This window comes from Garra rufa, chromosome 12, assembly GCF_049309525.1.
Source record: "Garra rufa chromosome 12, GarRuf1.0, whole genome shotgun sequence".
Taxonomy (NCBI): Eukaryota; Metazoa; Chordata; class Actinopteri; order Cypriniformes; family Cyprinidae; genus Garra; species Garra rufa.
In genome coordinates, this window is record NC_133372.1 from 24,753,082 (window position 1) to 24,775,581 (window position 22,500).

The following is a 22,500-nucleotide window of genomic DNA, read 5'->3' on the forward strand; positions in this document are numbered from 1 at the left end:
CACTGTTTAATGCAATATTTGATATGTCGCTGTGCGGGGTTGGCATTTTATTCCGTGAATGACGAACGTTGTAACTTAAGCAGCCTAGCGATGTACTTTTTTGCCTCAACAATCGCTTTATTGTTATATAAAGTGTGTGTGTGTGTGTGTGTGTGTGTGTGTGTGTGTGTGTGTGTGTGTGTGTGTGTGTGTGTGTGTGTGTGTGTAATGTTATTTGTATAATTTACAGTATACATATGGCCTTTATTTTAACGCCTTATGGAAAGAGTAGGTCAGAAATACGGGGGTAACTAAGTTCCTTTACTGTCTGCATACTGTATTGCTTTGTAATGTTTTGTCAAAATTAGATCATTTCATACAAAAATTGATCTTTTAAGGGCATATTTTTCAAGTAAATGTTTGCGACGTGCCGAATCCAACGATAGATCCATATGTTTTATGTTGAGCATTTTCGCGGTTTTTTCCTTGAGGTAACTTATCTGCATTAGCTAAAACGCTATGTCCCTTATTTTAATAATGTTAAACCACAATATGACTGGTATGTACTATTGTTTATTACTTAAATGTAATGTTGTCTTAGCTACAGTATGTAAAGTTAGACTTAATCTCTCGTGGTGTATGTGGCCGTTCACATGTCGCGTTTTTTGCGCACTGAAGTTCGTTATTATACGCTCATAATGGAAGCTCATTTTTTTCCAGGCGCGGGACATGGTTGCTTAGCAACGGCAGACGCCATGGGAGAGCAAGCTGCGTTTTTGGAAAGAAAGCGACGCGTCTTGCGTTTTCACGCGTTTTTAGACGCGGCATGTGAACGGCCCCTTACTCTTCCTCTATTTTAGTGAGTGCCTGTGTTGCATTACAAACTAGGAGACCAGTATAAACCTTAAACTTATTGAACCACATTTGTTTTTCAGATTTGATCAGATTTCACAAGACTTTAGGAAGCTATATCCAGAGGCAGACTTTTTGAAGACTGGGCTACAGTTGCAGACCTAATTCTTGCCAGTGCTCAGTGAGGTGCATTCAGAGCTGGGTGACATGACTTAAGGTAAGCTTTTTCTAATAATATGTCAATCTATAAAAAAATATGCAACTGTATTTGACACAGATCAACTGGTAAATACAATGGTACAGTAACACTTAACTAGTTGCTTATTAGCTTGTATATTGGCTGTTAATTAGTACTTATGAAGCACAAACTGATGCCTTATTCTGCATGAGCATATTCTACATCCCTGAATCTGACCCCATACCTAAACTTAACCTGCAGTAGTTGAATGAGGGTGGGAATTAATTTGCAATATTTAAAGGAATGAAGAAATCCTTATATGAAAGTGTTTCAGTTTGTTTTGATTATAAAATATGGTTCACAGTTTGCATATTATTCCTATGGTTTAGATGCTAAAGGGGAAAGTGCTTTCAAAGTCCTGCCCACTCTGGATAAAAGGTCTTCAGACCCACAACCACGGAATCCCGGAGGCCATTCATTGACGTACAACCTGTAAGTTTTGTTTTACGTTTTCTGCTCTAATAAGGGTGTATATATATATATATATATATATATATATATATAAACACAGTGGTGGCCAAAATTATTATAACAGTAGAATTTTCACCAGCTAAAAAATGATTTTAAGTCAGTGTTTGTTATCTTTTGCTGTAGTGTGTCAGTAAGAAATATCAGTTTACATTTCCAAACATTCATTTTGCCTTTAATTGTGATAATCCAGTGAGATTTTTGTTTGCACAACAGCCAATCCTCCACACAGAGATCTGATCTCATCATCATCCAGTCTGTCTGGAATGACATGAAGAAACAGAACAAACTGAGACAGACTAAATCCAGAAGAACTGTGACAACGTCCCCAAGATGCTTCCAGAGACCTACCTGCAAAGCTACCTGCAAAGCTACCTGAAAAACTATGTGCAAGTGCACCTAGTGTAGGGCAAAAGCTGCTTTAAACACAAAAGGATGGTCAAACCAAATGTTGATTTAATTTAGTTAATCAAGGTTAATTGATTAAGAACATTTATTTATGACATTATTTTTGACAGCGTCATTTTATGACATTTTTAGACAAGTGCTTAAAACTTTTAACAGTATTGTAGCTTTGCAGGTAGGTCTCTTGGAGCATCTTGGTGACGCTTTCACAGTTCTTCTGGATGATGATGAGATCAGATCCTGTGTGGAGCACAGAACAAAAATGTCACTGGATTATCACAATTAATGGCAAAATGAATGGAAATGTAAACCGATATTTCCTACTGACACACTACAGCAAAAGATAGAAATCACTGACTTAAAACCTTATTTAGCTGGTGAAAATACTAGTTTTCTAATAATTTTGACCACAACTGTATGACAAGTTGAGAAGTAAAATGAGCATTAATTTCATGCCTCTGTGTTTATGTTCATAAAATACACTTAACTTAAAATGTAATGTTGCAAGACTAAATGTCGTATAATTAACAGGTGGGGACCAACATGGAGGATTTGAGCCTTGGGATGAGACAACAACATTTCTAGACCTTCGCCATTGTTCCAGGCCATGCCATTGAAGCGGACTTGTTGCCTGGGAATTTCTCCAGCTTGCAGTATATCATATTGATGGACATAAGTCTTCATGTGTGAAGTTTTTTTTTTGGCCACTTGTAACATGTTTTAAATTGTAAGAATTGTCTGGTGGACTCTTTGTTTGGCTTAGTTTTAATGGCACAATGTTGGGAATGATTCTAATGTGGTAATAATTCATTTTTGAGTGTTCTGCTGCTGCAATGTTGACATAAAGAATAGGAATATAGTGTGCCTTGTTTACAGTTTTGTGTTTAAAAGAAACTGATCTACTAAAACCGTTATTTGTGTCTTTAAGGGTTGGACAAAAATCTATTTGAAAACTGTATTAAAAAGAAATATGAAAACTCATTAAAATGACATTTACATATTCATTTTTTTGTGTTGTGTAACTGTATTACAGAAAAACAATAATAATTTTACATTCTTTTGTGATTTATATATTATTATTTGTAAATATAAAGGTAGCAAGGCAATTAGACAATAAATAACCCAATATTTTGGTAGTTTTTAACCCAGCAGCACAGTTAATCTGACCCACTGGTTGGGTCAAATAAACAACCCAGCATTTTGGGTCAAATGGTTTAACCCAGCACTTGGGTCAAAACAACCCAACGCGTGTTCTGTCCCATAGTTACCCAGCAGCTGGGTTATGGTTGGGTTATTTTTTAACCCAGCACTTTTTAGAGTGTATATATATATTATTTGCCTTGTAATTGCCTCTAAATATATTTTGTTTGTTTGTTGTTTATTCTGTGTACATTTATATTATATTACATTTATTCATTTAGCAGACGCTTTTAACCAAAGCGATTTACAATTGGGGAATACAACAAGCGATTCATCCTAACGAGGCAGATGGACATAGGAAGTGCTCATAGTAGACTACCATATATCAGACATTGTTTAGATAAGTACAAGCTAGAAAGGGAAGAATAAGAAAATATATATATATTTTTTAATTGAGTCACATAGTGTCGAAAGAGATGTCGTTTTCAGCAGTCGCTTGAAAATTGTCAGGGAGTCGGCATTCCTGAAATGGGTTGGGAAGATTGTTCCACCAGGCAGGAGTGGTGAATGAAAATGTTCTGGAAAGTGATTTTGTGACAGTACAATGAGGCGTCTCTCACTAGTGCATCTCAGAATTCTGGAGGGAGTGTAGATTCAAGCATCAGTGTCTTGAACTTGATGCCAGCCGCAACCGGCAACCAGTGCAAGGAGCTAAAGAAATGGTCCCTTTTGGGCTCGTTGAAGACCAGTTGTCCTGCTGCATTCTGAATAGTTTTTAGAGGTTTAATTGTGCATGATGGAAGACCAGCTAAAAGAGCATTGCAGTAGTCCAGCCTAGAAATGACCAGGGCCTGTACATGAAATTGTGCAGCATGCTCTGTTAGGAAGGGCCTGATCTTTCTGATGTTGTGCAATGCAAACCTGCAAGATCAAGCAGTTTTAGCTATGTTGTCTTTAAAAGTCAATTGGTCATCAAAGATTACACCAAGTTTTATGGCTGAACTTGATGGGGTAATTGTTGATGAACCTGATTGGATGGTGAAGTCGTGCTGTAGAGTTGGAGTGGCAGGAAAGACAAGGAGCTCAGTCTTTGCCAGATTGAGCTGTAGGTGATGTGCTTTCATCCATGCCGAGATGTCCGCCAGGCAGCCTGAGATCCGTGCAGCTATCGTTGGATCATCTCGTTGAAATGAAAGATAGAACTTTGTGTCATCAGCGTAGCAATGGTAGGAAAAGCCATGTGCCTGTATGATGGGACCCAGAGATGTAGTGTATATGGAAAAGAGGGGTGTTCCGAGAACTTATCTCTGAGGAACCCCAGTGACCAGTTGATGTGCTTTGGATACCGGGCCACCCTGAAAGACCTACCAGTGAGATAGGATTTAAAGTGGAATCCCTGTGATGCCCAGTGATGAGAGGGTTGTGGGATTACAAATTTAAGAATCTGTCTTAGATCCACAGATCCTACATCCTGATGTAACATTGTATGAAAGAGGTGATCTACACTGTATTGGGCATTTAATGTGAACATAGTGGCATCTGTTTACTGATTAGATTAAATATAGTTTCTAATAAGGGGGTTCTGCTGGTCTCTGATCTTTCTACTGAAAGTTAACTAGATGTGAATTGTTACACGTCTTTTGTTCTTGTGACCAGGTGCAACTTAAACCATTTGGGTACTGTTATCTTTGGGGAGTAAGTTTGCTAAAACTCACAGTCTGGGATTTACTTCCTATATTGTCTTTAGGTGTTTTGATTAAGTGATCACCTCTGACGCTAAGGTCAACACTTTTATGGACTGCCCACTGAATGCATGTAAAATACAATGCACCAATGCCTTAGTTAGACTTTTGATGACTGCAGCGCCACACAACGCGTTCTCAATAAAGAACTCTGCTTGAGATACCCAAGAGTCTTCTAGTCTTTGCTTCTGAGTTTACAGGGTGGACAGGAGGATCAAAATTGGCAGATAGATCCAGCAAAGTAAGTACTGATGATTTGGAATTAGCTTTTGCAATCCGCAAGGCTTCAGAGACTGACAGTGCAGTCTCAGATAAATGGCCACTCCTGAAACCTGACTGGTTAGCAGTTGGTTGTTCTGTGAAAGAAATAATGATGCCTGGTTAGAAACGACTCGTTCAAGTGTTTTTGCTATGTGAATGGAAGGAGAAAGACAGACTTGTAGTTATCAATAAGTGAAGTGTTTAATGTAGGTTTTTTGAGCAGTGGGGTTACCAGAGCCTGCTTGAATGCAGTGGGAAAAAAGTGCCTGTGAGGAGAGATGTGTTGAGAGATTGCTTGGAGAAGGTGTGGGGGGATAGGATCTAGTGGGCTATGTTGTAGGATGGCTGGAGCTGGGGTTGCTGATTGATCTGGATGAAATCAGGTCTCAGTCAAATCCAAGATACTCAGTCTAGATTGTAAAGAAAAAGCCGAAATGAAGTCTGCTTTGTTGACAGCTGATTTGCAGTTCCAGAGACCAACTGTGAGAGAGAAAGGTTCAGTGGCAGGTTTCTGTCTATGATAAGTTTTCAGTGGACTTTCAAATATTGAATTGCTTGAGAAATTATAAACAATTATAGTTACAATGTTTTTTGTTTTTTTAATTACATTTAGTCAAGTTAGTTGTGCGTCAAACACAGTATCATTTTCGGCAATTGAGATCTGGCAGCATTTTTCCTCTTGGGCTAGTGCTTCGCGGACAGCGTGCATCAATCCTGAGGAGTCATAGCAATAGAGCGGAGGCGAGAAAGCTGCAGAGAATCTGCTTGCCCGGAAGCTTCCGTAACTGACATACAGTGCATTTTAAATGGGATATATCACCCTATGAAGGGCACTTCGGAGTGAAAAAAATCATGGCCGCCATATTGAAGAGTCGTTCCAAACCGAAGTGCTCATAACTAGCCACTTTTTTTCTCTTTCCATAGGTGGAAGTTGACCAAACTGTTAGTGTAATCTGTTAACAATGCACATTTATATACCCTTTTTTTAGGCAAGAACCAGATAATGAGTGTCACGTCATGAAATGTTTTTAATACCATGGAAACTGTTTTAACGTGATCCCAATTTAATAAAAGTTAGTCCTATTAATTGTAATGATTTCATTTCAAACAACGAATAAATTATGTAAAGAAAGTGAGCAAAGTACCAATGGAGCTTTTTGAGACTCCGAATCAGTAACCACTGCCTAGCAAAATAATTTATTGTTTCTAAGCGCCCCAATCAGATCTCGAATCATTTGATTCAAAACGGGACTTCAATGCGCCTATCGCGAATCATTTGATTCAGAACGGGACTTCAATGAGCGAATCGCGAATCATCTGATTTAAAACGGAACTTCAAAGAGCGTATGGCGAATCATTTGATTCAGAAACGGACTTTAAAGCGCATATCACGAATCGATTGATTTAGATCGGGACGAAGGAGCGGCTTTGCAGGATGTTTTATCCTCATCTGGGATAAAAAAATAAATAACTCAGCAGAGACAGGGATTAATAGACGATCCTTGAGTTCGTAAATTCATGTTCTTCAATTTAAAAAAAAAAGAACTCAGAGCAGAAGTAGCGCCAAAATGAACCCTGCGGGGGTCACGTGGTACAGCTGTCACTTCACGTCAAGCACGATAACTATAAAGATAACATTCTAAAAATCGTTTTAAATTTAAGAGAATAGCAGTGTTCACACAATAACTATAACGATAAAGATACAAGGCAACAATATCGTTGGGATCACTTTCAGAATGATTTTTTTTTACAGCTGATGAATGGTAAAACACTGACAGCTAATCAGACTTCATTCAAATTTAAAGGGCTTGTACATTTGAAATAGCAGGCGACATTGTAGAGAAGCAAAGAGACATTGCACAGCAAACAGAGTAACATAGAATATAAAATTACCTCAGGAATTCAGTGCTAGTTTGGACAACATTGGATTGCCTCATTCGAAGTTGGAGTAGAAAAGAGTAGGTATTGTTTTTATTCCACTACATCGACTGCTTTAGAGATCAGATAGTGTATGCTAGATTCACAGTTATCGTTCACTGGTGTGGACGCAAATATAGTTATCATTATTATCTTTATCATTGTAGTGCTTGGTGTGACTGCTTTAGAGCATTCTGAGCTTTACAGGAGCATGTGAAGGCTTTGAGGTTGATAGTGTTGCCATAGAAACACATAATTCAGATAGAGTAGAATGTTACCTGTTGCCGCCTATCACATCATAAATGGAATGTTCGCTTGAGCGCCTAGAAACGAGCGAATCTCTCGCTCATTCTCTAGGTTGTAAGTGAGTGGTGCATAATAAAGTGCAGGGTTATAGCAGTACATCTGTAATATCGGTACGAGTTATAGCAGTACTACAGTATCAGTGCAGATTATAACAGTAAAACTGTATTATCAGTAAAAGTTATTACAGTTTAACAGTATTATCGGTAGCGAACAACTGTGTAGAAATGGGTCTTTTAAGGAAGACACTGACTCGTCTAAGGAATTTCTTAAATGGGTCACCTGTACAAGAACTCCAACCCCAACCTGATCAGGATAATGAGACACCTGTTGGGGCTTGTGTGGCAGATGGTGGTGGTAGTGGTAGTGAGGCAAGGAGAGAAAACAAAACGAGAGAGAGGAAGAGGTTTTGGAGGTGGCACTCAAGAAGAAAAAAGTACAGTGTTGCCAGGGGAGTTGCTAGACCTAAAGCTCTACTGGGGCACAGGCCCCCATTACTTGTTAATTCAGTTGTTGCATGTCGTTTAATGTCTTTATTATCATTGTAAATTATAACTCAAATTTGAGATTTTACTGGGCACAGCATATTTTTATTGGGGCACGTGCCCCAGTAAAAAGGGTCTAGCAACGCCCCTGAGTGTTGCTAAGGCTGAGAAGCTGAACCAAACAGCTGAGGCGGATACAGGGACTTACCGGAGTCATAGTCAAGGTAAAATCCCATGCCCATGTTATGAATTGTTCTCAAACAGTTACTTCATTAGTTGTATATATGTGACCAGTTTTTATATATTTACAGTAGGAAATGTACAAAATATCTTCATGGAACACAATCTTTAAATAATATCCTAATGATTTTTGGTATAAAAGAAACATAGAGTGACTTTTGTATGTTCAAGGACTCATGCTTCTTGTGTACGAACAATTACAGACAAATCTGAAAAAATAATATAAGGCTATAATGTTAGCATGATGTTAGCTCTAAACTACTGGATGATACAATTTTGTTAAAATTGTAGGAGTAGGGTAATTTGAGCCTTCTTGTGATTCTAATGTATTATTTTACTGTAATTCTACATTATATTTCTTTACGTTTACACAACACACGATTTTGTTTCTTTGTTTTGAGCTTGATTTTGTTCGGTACATTTTAAAAAAGGCCTTGTTTATTGAAATTGGCCACTAAAGTTTTTATAAAATTGTATTTCCCTGCAACATTTATAAGTGGGATGTTGAGTACTATTACGGTAAAGTCAGTTTTTTTCTTAATTCTGAATTTGAACTTAATTAAAAAAAAATGCCTTCACCTTCAGAGTTGTTTATTGCATCTTTAAACAAGACTTTGAAGAAGTCTTCTATCCATCTAATCTATTATCCAAACCTATATGATGGTCTTGGGAAGCTGGACCACAAGGCTTACAAATAGATTTTAAGTAGTAATTTTTTATGAATTTCTCTTCCTTCTCTTCCAGTCCCTGTTGCTGAGTATCAACATGAACAAGAAGTCCTCCAACCTGCAGTCCACGACACACCAGTGCATTTGTCTGCGGATGACAACGCTGAGTCTCCAGTGTGTTTGTCTGCAGATGATGCTGCCGACTCTCCAGTGCGTTTGTCTGCAGATGACGCAGCTGAGTCTCCAGTGCGTTTGTCTGCAGATGACGACGCTGAGTCTCCAGAGCGTTTGTCTGCAGATGACGCAGCTGAGTCTCCAGTGCGTTTGTCTGCAGATGACGACACTGAGTCTCCAGAGCGTATGTCTGCAGATGACGATGCTGAGTCTCCAGAGCGTATGTCTGCAGATGACGACGCTGAGTCTCCAGAGCGTCTGTCTGCAGATGACGCCGCTGAGTCTCCAGTCCTTATAGTACATCAGGATGTAAACTCTGCTGTAAGACCCAAAGCAGAGAGGGACATTACCTGTGCCGTGTGTCCCAAAGCAGAGCAGGACATTGCCTGTGCAGTGCGTCCCAAAGCAGAGCAGGACGTTGCCTGCGCAGTGCGTCCCAAAACAAATAGGGACGTTGCCTGTGCAGTGCGTCCCAAAGTAGACAGGGACATTGCACATGCACATCCCATACTAAATGGGGACGTTGCCTGTATAGTGCGTCACAAAATAGATAGGGGCATTGTCTCTGCAGTGCGTACCCAAGAGGACAACGGCATTGCCTCTACAGGATGTACCAAAGTAGACAGGTCAGGGCATCCCAACGTAGATGGGGGCTTTGCCTCTATAGGGCATCCCAAAGAAGACAAGGGCATTGCCTCTAAAGGGTGTCCCAAAGTAGACAGGACAGGGCGTTCCAGCTTAGATGGGGGCTTTGCCTCTACAGGGTGTCCGAAAGAAGACAGAGACATTGCCTCTAAAGGGCGTCCCAAGGAAAACAGGGCAGGGTGTCCCAAAGTAGATGGGGGTATTTCCTTTGCACGGCATCCGAAAGAAGAAAAGGGCATTGCCTCTGCAGGGCATCCCAAAGAAGAAAAGGACATTGCTTCTAAGGGGCATCCCAAAGTTGACAAGGCAGGGCGTCCCAAAGTAGATGGGGGCATTGCCTCTGCAGGGCGTCCCAAAGAAGAAAAGAGCATTGCCTCTGCAGGGCGTCTCAAAATTGACTTGGCAGTGCGTCTCAAAGAAAAAAAGGGCATTGCCTCTAAAGGGCGTTACAAAGTAGACAAGGTGCGTACCCAAGAAGATGCCAGCTTTGACTTCATTCCAACAGGAAAGCTGGACAAAGGTAAGTTTACTGCCATAACCTAAAAATAGTTGTAATATGTAAGTTTTTGTTAAGACTTTTAATGACTATTTAGCTTTGTTGCAGTTAATTTAAATAATCCCCCAGCATGTAAAATGAGTTTTAATTATAAAATGAATACAAATGAAATGTCATTGTCACTTGCATTTACTTTTTTTTAAACAGATCACATTTGTTGGTGCTACAAATTTGGTGGCAAGCTGGGTAAAGGAGGATTTGACTCGAAAAGGGATTCGCTACAAGGATGGTCTAAAGGTATGTTTTTTTTTTTTTTTACTTGCAATTTTTGGTACTGCAAGCTTTTTTAATGTATCTCATGTTCACTAGTTAGAGAAGTCACCCTTTTTAACAGTCAGAATGACCAAACATGCTCTACTAGGTTTTAATTTACTGCTTGTTGATTTACTTCTCTTCAGGATTCATGACTGGAATAAAATCACCTCCGTGCAATGCTAATTGTTTATTCTTTGTTTTGTTATCAGGTGGTGGTAAAATATGTCCCAAAGACGAAAAATACAACAAATATAACCACTGTAAGAACAGTTCGATCTCTGCATTGTTCATCTCATTCACTGTTTATCATCTTATGATATAACATAATAACATATTATATTGATGTTAATCATATACAACAATGTGACAAATGACAATCTATTTATCATCATTTTTTTCAGGCTTTTTATCCCAAACCTCTTCCCTTAGAGATTGCATTGGCAGTCATCGTCAATAGGGAACCCAATTGTCCGCATATCATTAAATTGTTGGACTGGCAGGATGACCCAGACTATTACCTCATAGTCATGGAGCGCCCTGTGCCAAGCATGGATTTGCGAAAATTTCTAAAATGCAGTGGAGGTGTAATCAACGAGCAGATCACACAGTACATTATGTGGCAAGCCATTTATGCAGCAAACTTTTGCTGTTATCGCGGTGTTTTCCATCGTGACATCAAGCTGCAAAATGTGCTTGTGAACCCGACAACGTTGGAGATCAAATTAATCGACTTCGGGTGTGGAGACCTCATTAAGGATTCAGGCTATGGTGCCTACTATGGTAACTATTATACTTTGTTTTGCTATCAAATTGATTAGCTCACTTAGACGCATTCTGTATATAGTGAACATGCTTGCGTTTTAAACGTCTAACAAAATTTCTTTCCCCCAGGCACCAAACCGTACTTCCCTCCAGAATATTTTGACAGACGCAGATACCATGCAAAGCCCGTGACAGTGTATTCACTAGGGTTGCTCCTGTTTACAATGCTGCATGGACGTTTTCCAACAGCCAAAGAATTGTACTGCTTGGACAACAACCAGTCGGCATTTGCTGTGTCAAATGGTGAGATTTTCAGCAAAGAAGGAATGATTATATAGGATGTGTAAAGTTAAAGATAGCATGTGTAAAGTTAAGGTAATAATCAAATTTATCTCATCTTTTTTTCCACAGAATGCATGTTTTTTGTGGGCTTGTCAGCAGCGTCATCCAGACTGCAGGATTCCCCTGGAGCAGATGGTTTACCATGACTGGTTTGTATTGGGTTTTCCTAATCGCCTGCCAATTAACTAGAATGCATCTAAACAGCATGTATGTCCTCGATGAAAAGTAGGTTTATACTGTCAGTGTTGTGTCTGGAAGCTGACATGAGTGGCCTTTGCATGCCTCGGTTTAGGCCTAATTACTGCCAAAATCCTGTATTTAGGGATGTTTAAATATTTTACACTTTACCGGTGATGTTACTGGTCTCCAGTATTTAAATATTATTATATATAATATTTAAATACTGGAGACCAGTAACATCGCCGGTGTTGGGTTCGACTCCACCTAAGTCAAGTCTTAGTCTTTAACCAATCGAGTCAGAGTCGAGTCCGAGTCCAACTAAACACTACTGTATGTCAGTATTTTAACCTTGTTTTAACCTTTACAACTAGAATAAGGCAATGACCATTTAAATGTAACAAAAGCAAACCTCTGTGGCATATTGCCATTTTGATTTTTGATTTAATTTGATTTTTGATTTCATTTCATAATATTTTGAGTTTATATTTTAAAATTCAGACTTTATTTTCACAATTCTGAGATTATATCTCTCAATTCTGATAAGAAAAGACATTCTCCCTTTTCCCCTCAGCTCAAAATCACAAGGTTTATATCTTATACTTCTGTCTTTTTTCCCTCAGACCTGACAAATTCGCTATTGTTGAGTAAAAATGAGTTATAAAGTCCGAAATACAACATATAACTGACATATAAAAAAAATCAGAATTGTGAGATAAAATAGGTAAATGTAAAATGTTATAGGTTTAAATAGTATTTTTCTGCCGCCAACACAATGCACGTGCAGCTGCAAGTAACGTCTACTCAAAATTGGTCTATTGACAACGGGCCATTGAGTTATTAGAAAATAGTGCACACCCAAGTAAGTAAGTAAAACATTCTCACGCTTACTGAAGGAAAATAAACAGTCTAATGACTAATGATTAATTACAAGCAAAAGGATAAATAAATATATGAATCAAAATACAAATGAAATAGTTTTTCAGATTGGTCTATATAGTAAAGGCTACCACAGAAATAGCCTATATTACAAACATTTAATGAAGTAATAAATGTAAAAATAAAACACTCTACAATCTTCACTGTATACATTAAATATAGATGAATCTTATTAAAGTTACTAAAATGCTCAAGAGCAGTGAGTGATTTTCTCATTTTCTTTTGTTGTTTTATTGTGACGCAGTCTACGGCAACAGGTTTAGCTGCTGTCACTTTAAGACCTGACGCACAGATCAAAAACTACACACAAACAAAATTCAATTCATTCTTTTCGTTTGCCCTCTACTGGGTTTAACAGCATTTGTATACCTACAGATGGCCAAAATGCAGCTGTGGCAGTGTGCATATAGCTCAGTGGTAGAGCGCGTGCTTCGCATGTATGAGGTCCTGGGTTCAATCCCAGCATCTCTAAGCTCTGTTAAAGCTTTAATGCATTTTCAGCAAGTTTGAGCAAAAGCCTTTCAGTTTGGTCCTGTCACGTGCCATCTACTGGATTTAACAGCATTTGTAGGTCTACAGATGCCCAGGTAACACTTTACAATAAGGTTCATTAGTTAACATTAGTTAACCACATTAGTTAACATGAACTAATAATGAACTGCACTTATACAGCATTTATTAATCTTTGTTAATGTTAATTTCAACATTTACTAATACATTATTAAAATCTTGTTAACATTAGTTAATGCAGCGTGAACTAACATGAACAAACAATGAACAACTGTATTTCCGTTAACTAACGTTAATGAAGATTAGTAAATACAGTAACTAATGTATTGCTCATGGTTAGTTCATGTTAGTTAATACATTAACTAATGTTTAACTAATGAACCTTATTGTAAAGTGTTACCGATGCCCAAAAGTCATTAGCAATGGGGATGTAGCTCAGTGGTAGAGCGCATGCTTTGCATGTAAGAGGTCCTGGGTTCAATCCCCAGCATCTCCAAATGCTGCTCCATGTTTATTGCGTTTCATGCAAAAGAGTTTCAATTCTTTCCTTTTATGTGCCCTCTACTGGGATTAACAGAATTTGTATACCTACAGATGCCCAAAAGTCTTTTTTGTACGGGGATGTAGCTCAGTGGTAGAGCGCATGCTTTGCATGTATGAGGTCCTGGGTTCAATCCCCAGCATCTCCAAGCAATCTTTAACTACCTATTTATCAGACTTTTGACCTACGTGTGTAGTCATTACAATGTCTGCAAACATCTTCTACTTATTACACAAATGTTATCTTGAGTAAAAGCACTTGTAACTACACACAAACAAAGCACACCTTTTATCAGGGGATGTAGCTCAGTTTTAGAGCGCATGCTTCGCATGTATGAGGTCCTGGGTTCAATCCCCAGCATCTCCAAGCTCTGTTAAAGCTTTAATGCATTTTCAGCAAGTTTGAGTAAAAGCCTTTCAGTTTGGTCTTGTGACCTGCCAGCTACTGGATTTAACAGCATTTGTATACCTACAGATGCTCAAAAGTCATTTTAGCAAAGGGGATGTAGCTCAGTGGTAGAGCGCATGCTTTGCATGTATGAGGTCCTGGGTTCAATCCCCAGCATCTCCAAATGCTGCTCAATGTTTATTGCGTTTCATGCAAAAGAGCTTCAATTCATTCCTTTTGTCTGCCCTCTACTGGGATTAACAGAATTTGTATACCTACAGATGCTCAAAAGTCATTTTAGCAAAGGTCCTGGGTTCTATCCCCAGCATCTCCAAATTAACAGAATTTGTATACCTACAGATGCCCAAAAGTCATTTTAGCAACGGGGATATAGCTCAGTGGTAGAGCGCATGCTTTGCATGTATGAGGTCCTGGGTTCAATCCCCAGCATCTCCAAATGCTGCTCAATGTTTATTGCGTTTCATGCAAAAGAGCTTCAATTCATTCCTTTTATGTGCCCTCTACTGGGATTAACAGAATTTGTATACCTACAGATGCTCAAAAGTCATTTTAGCAAAGGTCCTGGGTTCTATCCCCAGCATCTCCAAATTAACAGAATTTGTATACCTACAGATGCCCAAAAGTCATTTTCGCAACGGGGATGTAGCTCAGTGGTAGAGCGCATGCTTTGCATGTATGAGGTCCTGGGTTCAATCCCCAGCATCTCCAAATGCTGCTCAATGCTTGTTGCGTTTCATGCAAAAGAGCTTCAATTCATTCCTTTTATGTGCCCTCTACTGGGATTAACAGAATTTGTATACCTACAGATGCCCAAAAGTCATTCTTGCAACGGGGATGTAGCTCAGTGATAGAGCGCATGCTTTGCATGTATGAGGTCCTGGGTTCAATCCCCAGCATCTCCAAATGCTGCTCAATGCTTGTTGCGTTTCATGCAAAAGAGCTTCAATTCATTCCTTTTATGTGCCCTCTACTGGGATTAACAGAATTTGTATACCTACAGATGCCCAAAAGTCATTTTTGTATGGGGATGTAGCTCAGTGGTAGAGCGCATGCTTTGCATGTATGAGGTCCTGGGTTCAATCCCCAGCATCTCCAAATGCTGCTCAATGCTTATTGCGTTTCATGCAAAAGAGCTTCAATTCAATCCTTATATCTGACCTCTACTGGGATTAACAGAATTTGTATACCTACAGATGGCCAAAAGTCATTCTTGCAACGGGGATGTAGCTCAGTGGTAGAGCGCATGCTTTGCATGTATGAGGTCCTGGGTTCAATCCCCAGCATCTCCAAATGCTACTCAATGTTTATTGCGTTTCATGCAAAAGAGGTTCAATTCATTCCTTTTATCTGCCCTCTACTGGGATTAACAGAATTTGTATACCTACAGATGCCCAAAAGTCATTTGTGTACGGGGATGTAGCTCAGTGGTAGAGCGCATGCTTTGCATGTATGAGGTCCTGGGTTCAATCCCCAGTATCTCCAAGCAATCTTTAACTACCTATTTATCAGACTTTTGACCTACCTGTGTAGTCATTACAATGTCTGCAAACATCTACTACTTATTACACAGACGTTATCTTGAGTAAAAGCACTTGTAACTACACACAAACAAAGCACACCTTTTATCAGGGGATGTAGCTCAGTGGTAGAGCGCATGCTTCGCATGTATGAGGTCCTGGGTTCAATCCCCAGCATCTCCAAGCTCTGTTAAAGCTTTAATGCATTTTCAGCAAGTTTGAGTAAAAGCCTTTCAGTTTGGTCTTGTGACCTGCCAGCTACTGGATTTAACAGCATTTGTATACCTACAGATGCTCAAAAGTCATTTTAGCAAAGGGGATGTAGCTCAGTGGTAGAGCGCATGCTTTGCATGTATGAGGTCCTGGGTTCAATCCCCAGCATCTCCAAATGCTGCTCAATGTTTATTGCGTTTCATGCAAAAGAGATTCAATTCATTCCTTTTGTCTGCCCTCTACTGGGATTAACAGAATTTGTATACCTACAGATGCTCAAAAGTCATTTTAGCAAAGGTCCTGGGTTCTATCCCCAGCATCTCCAAATTAACAGAATTTGTATACCTACAGATGCCCAAAAGTCATTTTAGCAACGGGGATATAGCTCAGTGGTAGAGCGCATGCTTTGCATGTATGAGGTCCTGGGTTCAATCCCCAGCATCTCCAAATGCTGCTCAATGTTTATTGCGTTTCATGCAAAAGAGCTTCAATTCATTCCTTTTATGTGCCCTCTACTGGGATTAACAGAATTTGTATACCTACAGATGCTCAAAAGTCATTTTAGCAAAGGTCCTGGGTTCTATCCCCAGCATCTCCAAATTAACAGAATTTGTATACCTACAGATGCCCAAAAGTCATTTTCGCAACGGGGATGTAGCTCAGTGGTAGAGCGCATGCTTTGCATGTATGAGGTCCTGGGTTCAATCCCCAGCATCTCCAAATGCTGCTCAATGCTTGTTGCGTTTCATGCAAAAGAGCTTCAATTCATTCCTTTTATGTGCCCTCTACTGGGATTAACAGAATTTGTATACCTACAGATGCCCAAAAGTCATTCTTGCAACGGGGATGTAGCTCAGTGATAGAGCGCATGCTTTGCATGTATGAGGTCCTGGGTTCAATCCCCAGCATCTCCAAATGCTACTCAATGTTTATTGTGTTTCATGCAAAAGAGGTTCAATTCATTCTTTTTATCTGCCCTCTACTGGGATTAACAGAATTTGTATACCTACAGATGCCCAAAAGTCATTTTTGTACGGGGATGTAGCTCAGTGGTAGAGCGCATGCTTTGCATGTATGAGGTCCTGGGTTCAATCCCCAGCATCTCCAAATGCTGCTCAATGTTTATTGCGTTTCATGCAAAAGAGCTTCAATTCAATCCTTATATCTGCCCTCTACTGGGATTAACAGAATTTGTATACCTACAGATGCCCAAAAGTCATTCTTGCAACGGGGATGTAGCTCAGTGGTAGAGCGCATGCTTTGCATGTATGAGGTCCTGGGTTCAATCCCCAGCATCTCCAAATGCTACTCAATGTTTATTGCGTTTCATGCAAAAGAGCTTCAATTCATTCCTTTTATCTGCCCTCTACTGGGATTAACAGAATTTGTATACCTACAGATGCCCAAAAGTCATTGTTGTACGGGGATGTAGCTCAGTGGTAGAGCGCATGCTTTGCATGTATGAGGTCCTGGGTTCAATCCCCAGTATCTCCAAGCAATCTTTAACTACCTATTTATCAGACTTTTGACCTACCTGTGTAGTCATTACAATGTCTGCAAACATCTACTACTTATTACACAGACGTTATCTTGAGTAAAAGCACTTGTAACTACACACAAACAAAGCACACTTTTTATCAGGGGATGTAGCTCAGTGGTAGAGCGCATGCTTCGCATGTATGAGGTCCTGGGTTCAATCCCCAGCATCTCCAAGCTCTGTTAAAGCTTTAATGCATTTTCAGCAAGTTTGAGTAAAAGCCTTTCAGTTTGGTCTTGTGACCTGCCAGCTACTGGATTTAACAGCATTTGTATACCTACAGATGCTCAAAAGTCATTTTAGCAAAGGGGATGTAGCTCAGTGGTAGAGCGCATGCTTTGCATGTATGAGGTCCTTGGTTCAATCCCCAGCATCTCCAAATGCTGCTCAATGTTTATTGCGTTTCATGCAAAAGAGCTTCAATTCATTCCTTTTGTCTGCCCTCTACTGGGATTAACAGAATTTGTATACCTACAGATGCTCAAAAGTAATTTTAGCAAAGGTCCTGGGTTCTATCCCCAGCATCTCCAAATTAACAGAATTTGTATACCTACAGATGCCCAAAAGTCATTTTCGCAACGGGGATGTAGCTCAGTGGTAGAGCGCATGCTTTGCATGTATGAGGTCCTGGGTTCAATCCCCAGCATCTCCAAATGCTGCTCAATGCTTGTTGCGTTTCATGCAAAAGAGCTTCAATTCATTCCTTTTATGTGCCCTCTACTGGGATTAACAGAATTTGTATACCTACAGATGCCCAAAAGTCATTTTTGTATGGGGATGTAGTTCAGTGGTAGAGCGCATGCTTTGCATGTATGAGGTCCTGGGTTCAATCCCCAGCATCTCCAAATGCTGCTCAATGCTTATTGCGTTTCATGCAAAAGAGCTTCAATTCAATCCTTATATCTGACCTCTACTGGGATTAACAGAATTTGTATACCTACAGATGGCCAAAAGTCATTCTTGCAACGGGGATGTAGCTCAGTGGTAGAGCGCATGCTTTGCATGTATGAGGTCCTGGGTTCAATCCCCAGCATCTCCAAATGCTGCTCAATGCTTGTTGCGTTTCATGCAAAAGAGCTTTAATTCATTCCTTTTATGTGCCCTCTACTGGGATTAACAGAATTTGTATACCTACAGATGCCCAAATGTCATTTTTGTATGGGGATGTAGCTCAGTGGTAGAGCGCATGCTTTGCATGTATGAGGTCCTGGGTTCAATCCCCAGCATCTCCAAATGCTACTCAATGTTTATTGCGTTTCATGCAAAAGAGGTTCAATTCATTCCTTTTATCTGCCCTCTACTGGGATTAACAGAATTTGTATACCTACAGATGCCCAAAAGTCATTTTTGTACGGGGATGTAGCTCAGTGGTAGAGCGCATGCTTTGCATGTATGAGGTCCTGGGTTCAATCCCCAGTATCTCCAAGCAATCTTTAACTACCTATTTATCAGACTTTTGACCTACCTGTGTAGTCATTACAATGTCTGCAAACATCTACTACTTATTACACAGACGTTATCTTGAGTAAAAGCACTTGTAACTACACACAAACAAAGCACACCTTTTATCAGGGGATGTAGCTCAGTGGTAGAGCGCATGCTTCGCATGTATGAGGTCCTGGGTTCAATCCCCAGCATCTCCAAGCTCTGTTAAAGCTTTAATGCATTTTCAGCAAGTTTGAGTAAAAGCCTTTCAGTTTGGTCTTGTGACCTGCCAGCTACTGGATTTAACAGCATTTGTATACCTACAGATGCTCAAAAGTCATTTTAGCAAAGGGGATGTAGCTCAGTGGTAGAGCGCATGCTTTGCATGTATGAGGTCCTGGGTTCAATCCCCAGCATCTCCAAATGCTGCTCAATGTTTATTGCGTTTCATGCAAAAGAGCTTCAATTCATTCCTTTTGTCTGCCCTCTACTGGGATTAACAGAATTTGTATACCTACAGATGCTCAAAAGTCATTTTAGCAAAGGTCCTGGGTTCTATCCCCAGCATCTCCAAATTAACAGAATTTGTATACCTACAGATGCCCAAAAGTCATTTTCACAACGGGGATGTAGCTCAGTGGTAGAGCGCATGCTTTGCATGTATGAGGTCCTGGGTTCCATCCCCAGCATCTCCAAATGCTGCTCAATGCTTGTTGCGTTTCTTGCAAAAGAGCTTTAATTCATTCCTTTTATGTGCCCTCTACTGGGATTAACAGAATTTGTATACCTACAGATGCCCAAATGTCATTTTTGTATGGGGATGTAGCTCAGTGGTAGAGCGCATGCTTTGCATGTATGAGGTCCTGGGTTCAATCCCCAGCATCTCCAAGCTATGTTAAAGCTTTAATGCATTTTCAGCAAGTTTGAGTAGAAGCCTTTCTGTTTGGTCCTCTACCGTCTTTGCCAGGTGGATGTAGCTCAGTGGTAGAGTGCATGCTTTGCATGTATGAGGTCCTGAGTTCAGTCCCCAGCATCTCCAAATGCTGCTCAATGTTTATTGCGTTTCATGCAAAAGAGCTTCAGTTCATTCCTTTTTTGTGCCCTCTACTGGGATTAACAGAATTTGTATACCTACAGATGCCCAAAAGACATTTTTTTACGGGGATGTAGCTCAGTGGTAGAGCGCATGCTTTGCATGTATGAGGTCCTAGGTTCTATCTCCAAGCAATCTTTAACTACCTATTGATCAGACTTTTGACCTATGTGTGTAGTCATTACAATGTCTGCAAACATCTACTTATTACACAAACGTTATCTTGAGTAAAAGCACTTGTAACTACACACAAACAAAGCGCACCTTTTATCAGGGGATGTAGCTCAGTGGTAGAGCGCATGCTTTGCATGTATGAGGTCCTGGGTTCAATCCCCAGCTTCTCCAAATGCTGCTCAATGCTTGTTGCGTTTCATGCAAAAGAGCTTCAATTCATTCCTTTTATGTGCCCTCTACTGGGATTAACAGAATTTGTATACCTACAGATGCCCAAATGTCATTTTTGTATGGGGATGTAGCTCAGTGGTAGAGCGCATGCTTTGCATGTATGAGGTCCTGGGTTCAATCCCCAGCATCTCCAAGCTATGTTAAAGCTTTAATGCATTTTCAGCAAGTTTGAGTAAAAGCCTTTCAGTTTGGTCCTCTACCATTTTTGCCATGGGGATGTAGCTCAGTGGTAGAGCGCATGCTTCGCATGTATGAGGTCCTGGGTTCAATCCCCAGCATCTCCAAGCTCTGTTAAAGCTTTAATGCATTTTCAGCAAGTTTGAGTAAAAGCCTTTCAGTTTGGTCTTGTGACCTGCCAGCTACTGGATTTAACAGCATTTGTATACCTACAGATGCTCAAAAGTCATTTTAGCAAAGGGGATGTAGCTCAGTGGTAGAGCGCATGCTTTGCATGTATGAGGTCCTGGGTTCAATCCCCAGCATCTCCAAATGCTGCTCAATGTTTATTGCGTTTCATGCAAAAGAGCTTCAATTCATTCCTTTTGTCTGCCCTCTACTGGGATTAACAGAATTTGTATACCTACAGATGCTCAAAAGTCATTTTAGCAAAGGTCCGGGGTTCTATCCCCAGCATCTCCAAATTAACAGAATTTGTATACCTACAGATGCCCAAAAGTCATTTTCGCAACGGGGATGTAGCTCAGTGGTAGAGCGCATGCTTTGCATGTATGAGGTCCTGGGTTCAATCCCCAGCATCTCCAAATGCTGCTCAATGCTTGTTGCGTTTCATGCAAAAGAGCTTCAATTCATTTCTTTTATGTGCCCTCTACTGCGATTAACAGAATTTGTATACCTACAGATGCCCAAAAGTCATTTTTGTATGGGGATGTAGCTCAGTGGTAGAGCGCATGCTTTGCATGTATGAGGTCCTGGGTTCAATCCCCAGCATCTCCAAATGCTGCTCAATGTTTATTGCGTTTCATGCAAAAGAGCTTCAATTCAATCCTTATATCTGACCTCTACTGGGATTAACAGAATTTGTATACCTACAGATGGCCAAAAGTCATTCTTGCAACAGGGATGTAGCTCAGTGGTAGAGCGCATGCTTTGCATGTATGAGGTCCTGGGTTCAATCCCCAGCATCTCCAAATGCTACTCAATGTTTATTGCGTTTCATGCAAAAGAGGTTCAATTCATTCCTTTTATCTGCCCTCTACTGGGATTAACAGAATTTGTATACCTACAGATGCCCAAAAGTCATTTTTGTACGGGGATGTAGCTCAGTGGTAGAGCGCATGCTTTGCATGTATGAGGTCCTGGGTTCAATCTCCAAGCAATCTTTAACTACCTATTTATCAGACTTTTGACCTACCTGTGTAGTCATTACAATGTCTGCAAACATCTACTACTTATTACACAGACGTTATCTTGAGTAAAAGCACTTGTAACTACACACAAACAAAGCACACCTTTTATCAGGGGATGTAGCTCAGTGGTAGAGCGCATGCTTCGCATGTATGAGGTCCTGGGTTCAATCCCCAGCATCTCCAAGCTCTGTTAAAGCTTTAATGCATTTTCAGCAAGTTTGAGTAAAAGCCTTTCAGTTTATTTTGTGACGTACCAGCTACTGGATTTAACAGCATTTGTATACCTACAGATGCTCAAACGTCATTTTAGCAAAGGGGATGTAGCTCAGTGGTAGAGCGCATGCTTTGCATGTATGAGGTCCTGGGTTCAATCCCCAGCTTCTCCAAATGCTGCTCAATGCTTGTTGCGTTTCATGCAAAAGAGCTTCAATTCATTCCTTTTATGTGCCCTCTACTGGGATTAACAGAATTTGTATACCTACAGATGCCCAAATGTCATTTTTGTATGTGGATGTAGCTCAGTGGTAGAGCGCATGCTTTACATGTATGAGGTCCTGGGTTCAATCCCCAGCATCTCCAAGCTATGTTAAAGCTTTAATGCATTTTCAGCAAGTTTGAGTAAAAGCCTTTCAGTTTGGTCCTCTACCATTTTTGCCATGGGGATGTAGCTCAGTGGTAGAGCGCATGCTTTGCATGTATGAGGTCCTGGGTTCAATCCCCAGCATCTCCAAATGCTGTTCAATGTTTATTGCGTTTCATGCAAAAGAGCTTCAATTCAATCCTTATATCTGCCTTCTACTGGGATTAACAGAATTTGTATACCTACAGATGCCCAAAAGTCATTTTTGCAACGGGGATGTAGCTCAGTGGTAGAGCGCATGCTTTGCATGTATGAGGTCCTGGGTTCAATCCCCAGCATCTCCAAATGCTACTCAA

General features: G+C 40.2%; 1 protein-coding gene and 41 non-coding genes across 42 annotated transcripts; all 42 read left to right on the forward strand.

Moving 5' to 3' along the window:
• The first annotated feature begins 3,878 nt into the window (after positions 1–3,878).
• LOC141347535 (serine/threonine-protein kinase pim-2-like) lies at positions 3,879–11,621 on the forward strand. The gene is made up of 4 exons (XM_073852537.1): positions 3,879–3,912; positions 10,737–11,108; positions 11,220–11,390; positions 11,500–11,621. Exons 1-4 carry the CDS (start codon positions 3,879–3,881, stop codon positions 11,619–11,621), a joined length of 699 nt encoding a protein of 232 aa, XP_073708638.1.
• Positions 11,622–13,482: 1,861 nt separating this feature from the next.
• trnaa-ugc (transfer RNA alanine (anticodon UGC)) lies at positions 13,483–13,554 on the forward strand. Its single transcript has one exon. It is a non-coding gene; the product is annotated as a tRNA-Ala (tRNA).
• A 121-nt stretch (positions 13,555–13,675) lies between these two features.
• On the forward strand, positions 13,676–13,747 carry trnaa-ugc (transfer RNA alanine (anticodon UGC)). The gene has a single exon. It is a non-coding gene; the product is annotated as a tRNA-Ala (tRNA).
• A 146-nt stretch (positions 13,748–13,893) lies between these two features.
• trnaa-cgc (transfer RNA alanine (anticodon CGC)) lies at positions 13,894–13,965 on the forward strand. Its single transcript has one exon. It is a non-coding gene; the product is annotated as a tRNA-Ala (tRNA).
• A 132-nt stretch (positions 13,966–14,097) lies between these two features.
• Positions 14,098–14,169, forward strand: trnaa-ugc (transfer RNA alanine (anticodon UGC)). Its single transcript has one exon. It is a non-coding gene; the product is annotated as a tRNA-Ala (tRNA).
• Positions 14,170–14,370: 201 nt separating this feature from the next.
• On the forward strand, positions 14,371–14,442 carry trnaa-ugc (transfer RNA alanine (anticodon UGC)). The gene has a single exon. It is a non-coding gene; the product is annotated as a tRNA-Ala (tRNA).
• Positions 14,443–14,643: 201 nt separating this feature from the next.
• Positions 14,644–14,715, forward strand: trnaa-ugc (transfer RNA alanine (anticodon UGC)). Its single transcript has one exon. It is a non-coding gene; the product is annotated as a tRNA-Ala (tRNA).
• A 122-nt stretch (positions 14,716–14,837) lies between these two features.
• trnaa-ugc (transfer RNA alanine (anticodon UGC)) lies at positions 14,838–14,909 on the forward strand. Its single transcript has one exon. It is a non-coding gene; the product is annotated as a tRNA-Ala (tRNA).
• A 121-nt stretch (positions 14,910–15,030) lies between these two features.
• trnaa-ugc (transfer RNA alanine (anticodon UGC)) lies at positions 15,031–15,102 on the forward strand. Its single transcript has one exon. It is a non-coding gene; the product is annotated as a tRNA-Ala (tRNA).
• A 122-nt stretch (positions 15,103–15,224) lies between these two features.
• Positions 15,225–15,296, forward strand: trnaa-ugc (transfer RNA alanine (anticodon UGC)). Its single transcript has one exon. It is a non-coding gene; the product is annotated as a tRNA-Ala (tRNA).
• A 121-nt stretch (positions 15,297–15,417) lies between these two features.
• Positions 15,418–15,489, forward strand: trnaa-ugc (transfer RNA alanine (anticodon UGC)). The gene has a single exon. It is a non-coding gene; the product is annotated as a tRNA-Ala (tRNA).
• Positions 15,490–15,635: 146 nt separating this feature from the next.
• trnaa-cgc (transfer RNA alanine (anticodon CGC)) lies at positions 15,636–15,707 on the forward strand. The gene has a single exon. It is a non-coding gene; the product is annotated as a tRNA-Ala (tRNA).
• Positions 15,708–15,839: 132 nt separating this feature from the next.
• trnaa-ugc (transfer RNA alanine (anticodon UGC)) lies at positions 15,840–15,911 on the forward strand. Its single transcript has one exon. It is a non-coding gene; the product is annotated as a tRNA-Ala (tRNA).
• Positions 15,912–16,112: 201 nt separating this feature from the next.
• Positions 16,113–16,184, forward strand: trnaa-ugc (transfer RNA alanine (anticodon UGC)). The gene has a single exon. It is a non-coding gene; the product is annotated as a tRNA-Ala (tRNA).
• A 201-nt stretch (positions 16,185–16,385) lies between these two features.
• On the forward strand, positions 16,386–16,457 carry trnaa-ugc (transfer RNA alanine (anticodon UGC)). The gene has a single exon. It is a non-coding gene; the product is annotated as a tRNA-Ala (tRNA).
• A 122-nt stretch (positions 16,458–16,579) lies between these two features.
• Positions 16,580–16,651, forward strand: trnaa-ugc (transfer RNA alanine (anticodon UGC)). Its single transcript has one exon. It is a non-coding gene; the product is annotated as a tRNA-Ala (tRNA).
• Positions 16,652–16,772: 121 nt separating this feature from the next.
• Positions 16,773–16,844, forward strand: trnaa-ugc (transfer RNA alanine (anticodon UGC)). The gene has a single exon. It is a non-coding gene; the product is annotated as a tRNA-Ala (tRNA).
• A 122-nt stretch (positions 16,845–16,966) lies between these two features.
• trnaa-ugc (transfer RNA alanine (anticodon UGC)) lies at positions 16,967–17,038 on the forward strand. Its single transcript has one exon. It is a non-coding gene; the product is annotated as a tRNA-Ala (tRNA).
• A 121-nt stretch (positions 17,039–17,159) lies between these two features.
• On the forward strand, positions 17,160–17,231 carry trnaa-ugc (transfer RNA alanine (anticodon UGC)). Its single transcript has one exon. It is a non-coding gene; the product is annotated as a tRNA-Ala (tRNA).
• A 146-nt stretch (positions 17,232–17,377) lies between these two features.
• Positions 17,378–17,449, forward strand: trnaa-cgc (transfer RNA alanine (anticodon CGC)). Its single transcript has one exon. It is a non-coding gene; the product is annotated as a tRNA-Ala (tRNA).
• A 132-nt stretch (positions 17,450–17,581) lies between these two features.
• On the forward strand, positions 17,582–17,653 carry trnaa-ugc (transfer RNA alanine (anticodon UGC)). The gene has a single exon. It is a non-coding gene; the product is annotated as a tRNA-Ala (tRNA).
• A 201-nt stretch (positions 17,654–17,854) lies between these two features.
• Positions 17,855–17,926, forward strand: trnaa-ugc (transfer RNA alanine (anticodon UGC)). Its single transcript has one exon. It is a non-coding gene; the product is annotated as a tRNA-Ala (tRNA).
• Positions 17,927–18,047: 121 nt separating this feature from the next.
• trnaa-ugc (transfer RNA alanine (anticodon UGC)) lies at positions 18,048–18,119 on the forward strand. Its single transcript has one exon. It is a non-coding gene; the product is annotated as a tRNA-Ala (tRNA).
• A 122-nt stretch (positions 18,120–18,241) lies between these two features.
• Positions 18,242–18,313, forward strand: trnaa-ugc (transfer RNA alanine (anticodon UGC)). Its single transcript has one exon. It is a non-coding gene; the product is annotated as a tRNA-Ala (tRNA).
• A 121-nt stretch (positions 18,314–18,434) lies between these two features.
• trnaa-ugc (transfer RNA alanine (anticodon UGC)) lies at positions 18,435–18,506 on the forward strand. The gene has a single exon. It is a non-coding gene; the product is annotated as a tRNA-Ala (tRNA).
• A 121-nt stretch (positions 18,507–18,627) lies between these two features.
• trnaa-ugc (transfer RNA alanine (anticodon UGC)) lies at positions 18,628–18,699 on the forward strand. Its single transcript has one exon. It is a non-coding gene; the product is annotated as a tRNA-Ala (tRNA).
• Positions 18,700–18,845: 146 nt separating this feature from the next.
• Positions 18,846–18,917, forward strand: trnaa-cgc (transfer RNA alanine (anticodon CGC)). The gene has a single exon. It is a non-coding gene; the product is annotated as a tRNA-Ala (tRNA).
• A 132-nt stretch (positions 18,918–19,049) lies between these two features.
• Positions 19,050–19,121, forward strand: trnaa-ugc (transfer RNA alanine (anticodon UGC)). The gene has a single exon. It is a non-coding gene; the product is annotated as a tRNA-Ala (tRNA).
• Positions 19,122–19,322: 201 nt separating this feature from the next.
• On the forward strand, positions 19,323–19,394 carry trnaa-ugc (transfer RNA alanine (anticodon UGC)). Its single transcript has one exon. It is a non-coding gene; the product is annotated as a tRNA-Ala (tRNA).
• A 121-nt stretch (positions 19,395–19,515) lies between these two features.
• Positions 19,516–19,587, forward strand: trnaa-ugc (transfer RNA alanine (anticodon UGC)). Its single transcript has one exon. It is a non-coding gene; the product is annotated as a tRNA-Ala (tRNA).
• A 478-nt stretch (positions 19,588–20,065) lies between these two features.
• Positions 20,066–20,137, forward strand: trnaa-ugc (transfer RNA alanine (anticodon UGC)). Its single transcript has one exon. It is a non-coding gene; the product is annotated as a tRNA-Ala (tRNA).
• Positions 20,138–20,258: 121 nt separating this feature from the next.
• trnaa-ugc (transfer RNA alanine (anticodon UGC)) lies at positions 20,259–20,330 on the forward strand. The gene has a single exon. It is a non-coding gene; the product is annotated as a tRNA-Ala (tRNA).
• Positions 20,331–20,409: 79 nt separating this feature from the next.
• On the forward strand, positions 20,410–20,481 carry trnaa-cgc (transfer RNA alanine (anticodon CGC)). The gene has a single exon. It is a non-coding gene; the product is annotated as a tRNA-Ala (tRNA).
• A 132-nt stretch (positions 20,482–20,613) lies between these two features.
• trnaa-ugc (transfer RNA alanine (anticodon UGC)) lies at positions 20,614–20,685 on the forward strand. The gene has a single exon. It is a non-coding gene; the product is annotated as a tRNA-Ala (tRNA).
• Positions 20,686–20,886: 201 nt separating this feature from the next.
• On the forward strand, positions 20,887–20,958 carry trnaa-ugc (transfer RNA alanine (anticodon UGC)). The gene has a single exon. It is a non-coding gene; the product is annotated as a tRNA-Ala (tRNA).
• A 121-nt stretch (positions 20,959–21,079) lies between these two features.
• trnaa-ugc (transfer RNA alanine (anticodon UGC)) lies at positions 21,080–21,151 on the forward strand. The gene has a single exon. It is a non-coding gene; the product is annotated as a tRNA-Ala (tRNA).
• Positions 21,152–21,273: 122 nt separating this feature from the next.
• trnaa-ugc (transfer RNA alanine (anticodon UGC)) lies at positions 21,274–21,345 on the forward strand. The gene has a single exon. It is a non-coding gene; the product is annotated as a tRNA-Ala (tRNA).
• A 330-nt stretch (positions 21,346–21,675) lies between these two features.
• trnaa-cgc (transfer RNA alanine (anticodon CGC)) lies at positions 21,676–21,747 on the forward strand. The gene has a single exon. It is a non-coding gene; the product is annotated as a tRNA-Ala (tRNA).
• Positions 21,748–21,878: 131 nt separating this feature from the next.
• Positions 21,879–21,950, forward strand: trnaa-ugc (transfer RNA alanine (anticodon UGC)). The gene has a single exon. It is a non-coding gene; the product is annotated as a tRNA-Ala (tRNA).
• A 121-nt stretch (positions 21,951–22,071) lies between these two features.
• trnav-uac (transfer RNA valine (anticodon UAC)) lies at positions 22,072–22,143 on the forward strand. The gene has a single exon. It is a non-coding gene; the product is annotated as a tRNA-Val (tRNA).
• A 79-nt stretch (positions 22,144–22,222) lies between these two features.
• trnaa-ugc (transfer RNA alanine (anticodon UGC)) lies at positions 22,223–22,294 on the forward strand. The gene has a single exon. It is a non-coding gene; the product is annotated as a tRNA-Ala (tRNA).
• Positions 22,295–22,416: 122 nt separating this feature from the next.
• On the forward strand, positions 22,417–22,488 carry trnaa-ugc (transfer RNA alanine (anticodon UGC)). Its single transcript has one exon. It is a non-coding gene; the product is annotated as a tRNA-Ala (tRNA).
• The last annotated feature ends 12 nt before the right edge of the window (positions 22,489–22,500 follow it).

What these genes read in the sequence shown, in the direction of transcription:
- LOC141347535 (XM_073852537.1), top strand. Translation starts at nt 3,879, where the DNA reads ATGGAAGACCAGCTAAAAGAGCATTGCAGTAGTC. An exon ending in AAAAGAGCATTGCAGTAGTC is followed by an intron (nt 3,913 to 10,736) that starts CAGCCTAGAAAT and finishes TTCAGGCTTTTT; the next exon opens with ATCCCAAACCTCTTCCCTTA. An exon ending in AGGCTATGGTGCCTACTATG is followed by an intron (nt 11,109 to 11,219) that starts GTAACTATTATA and finishes TCTTTCCCCCAG; the next exon opens with GCACCAAACCGTACTTCCCT.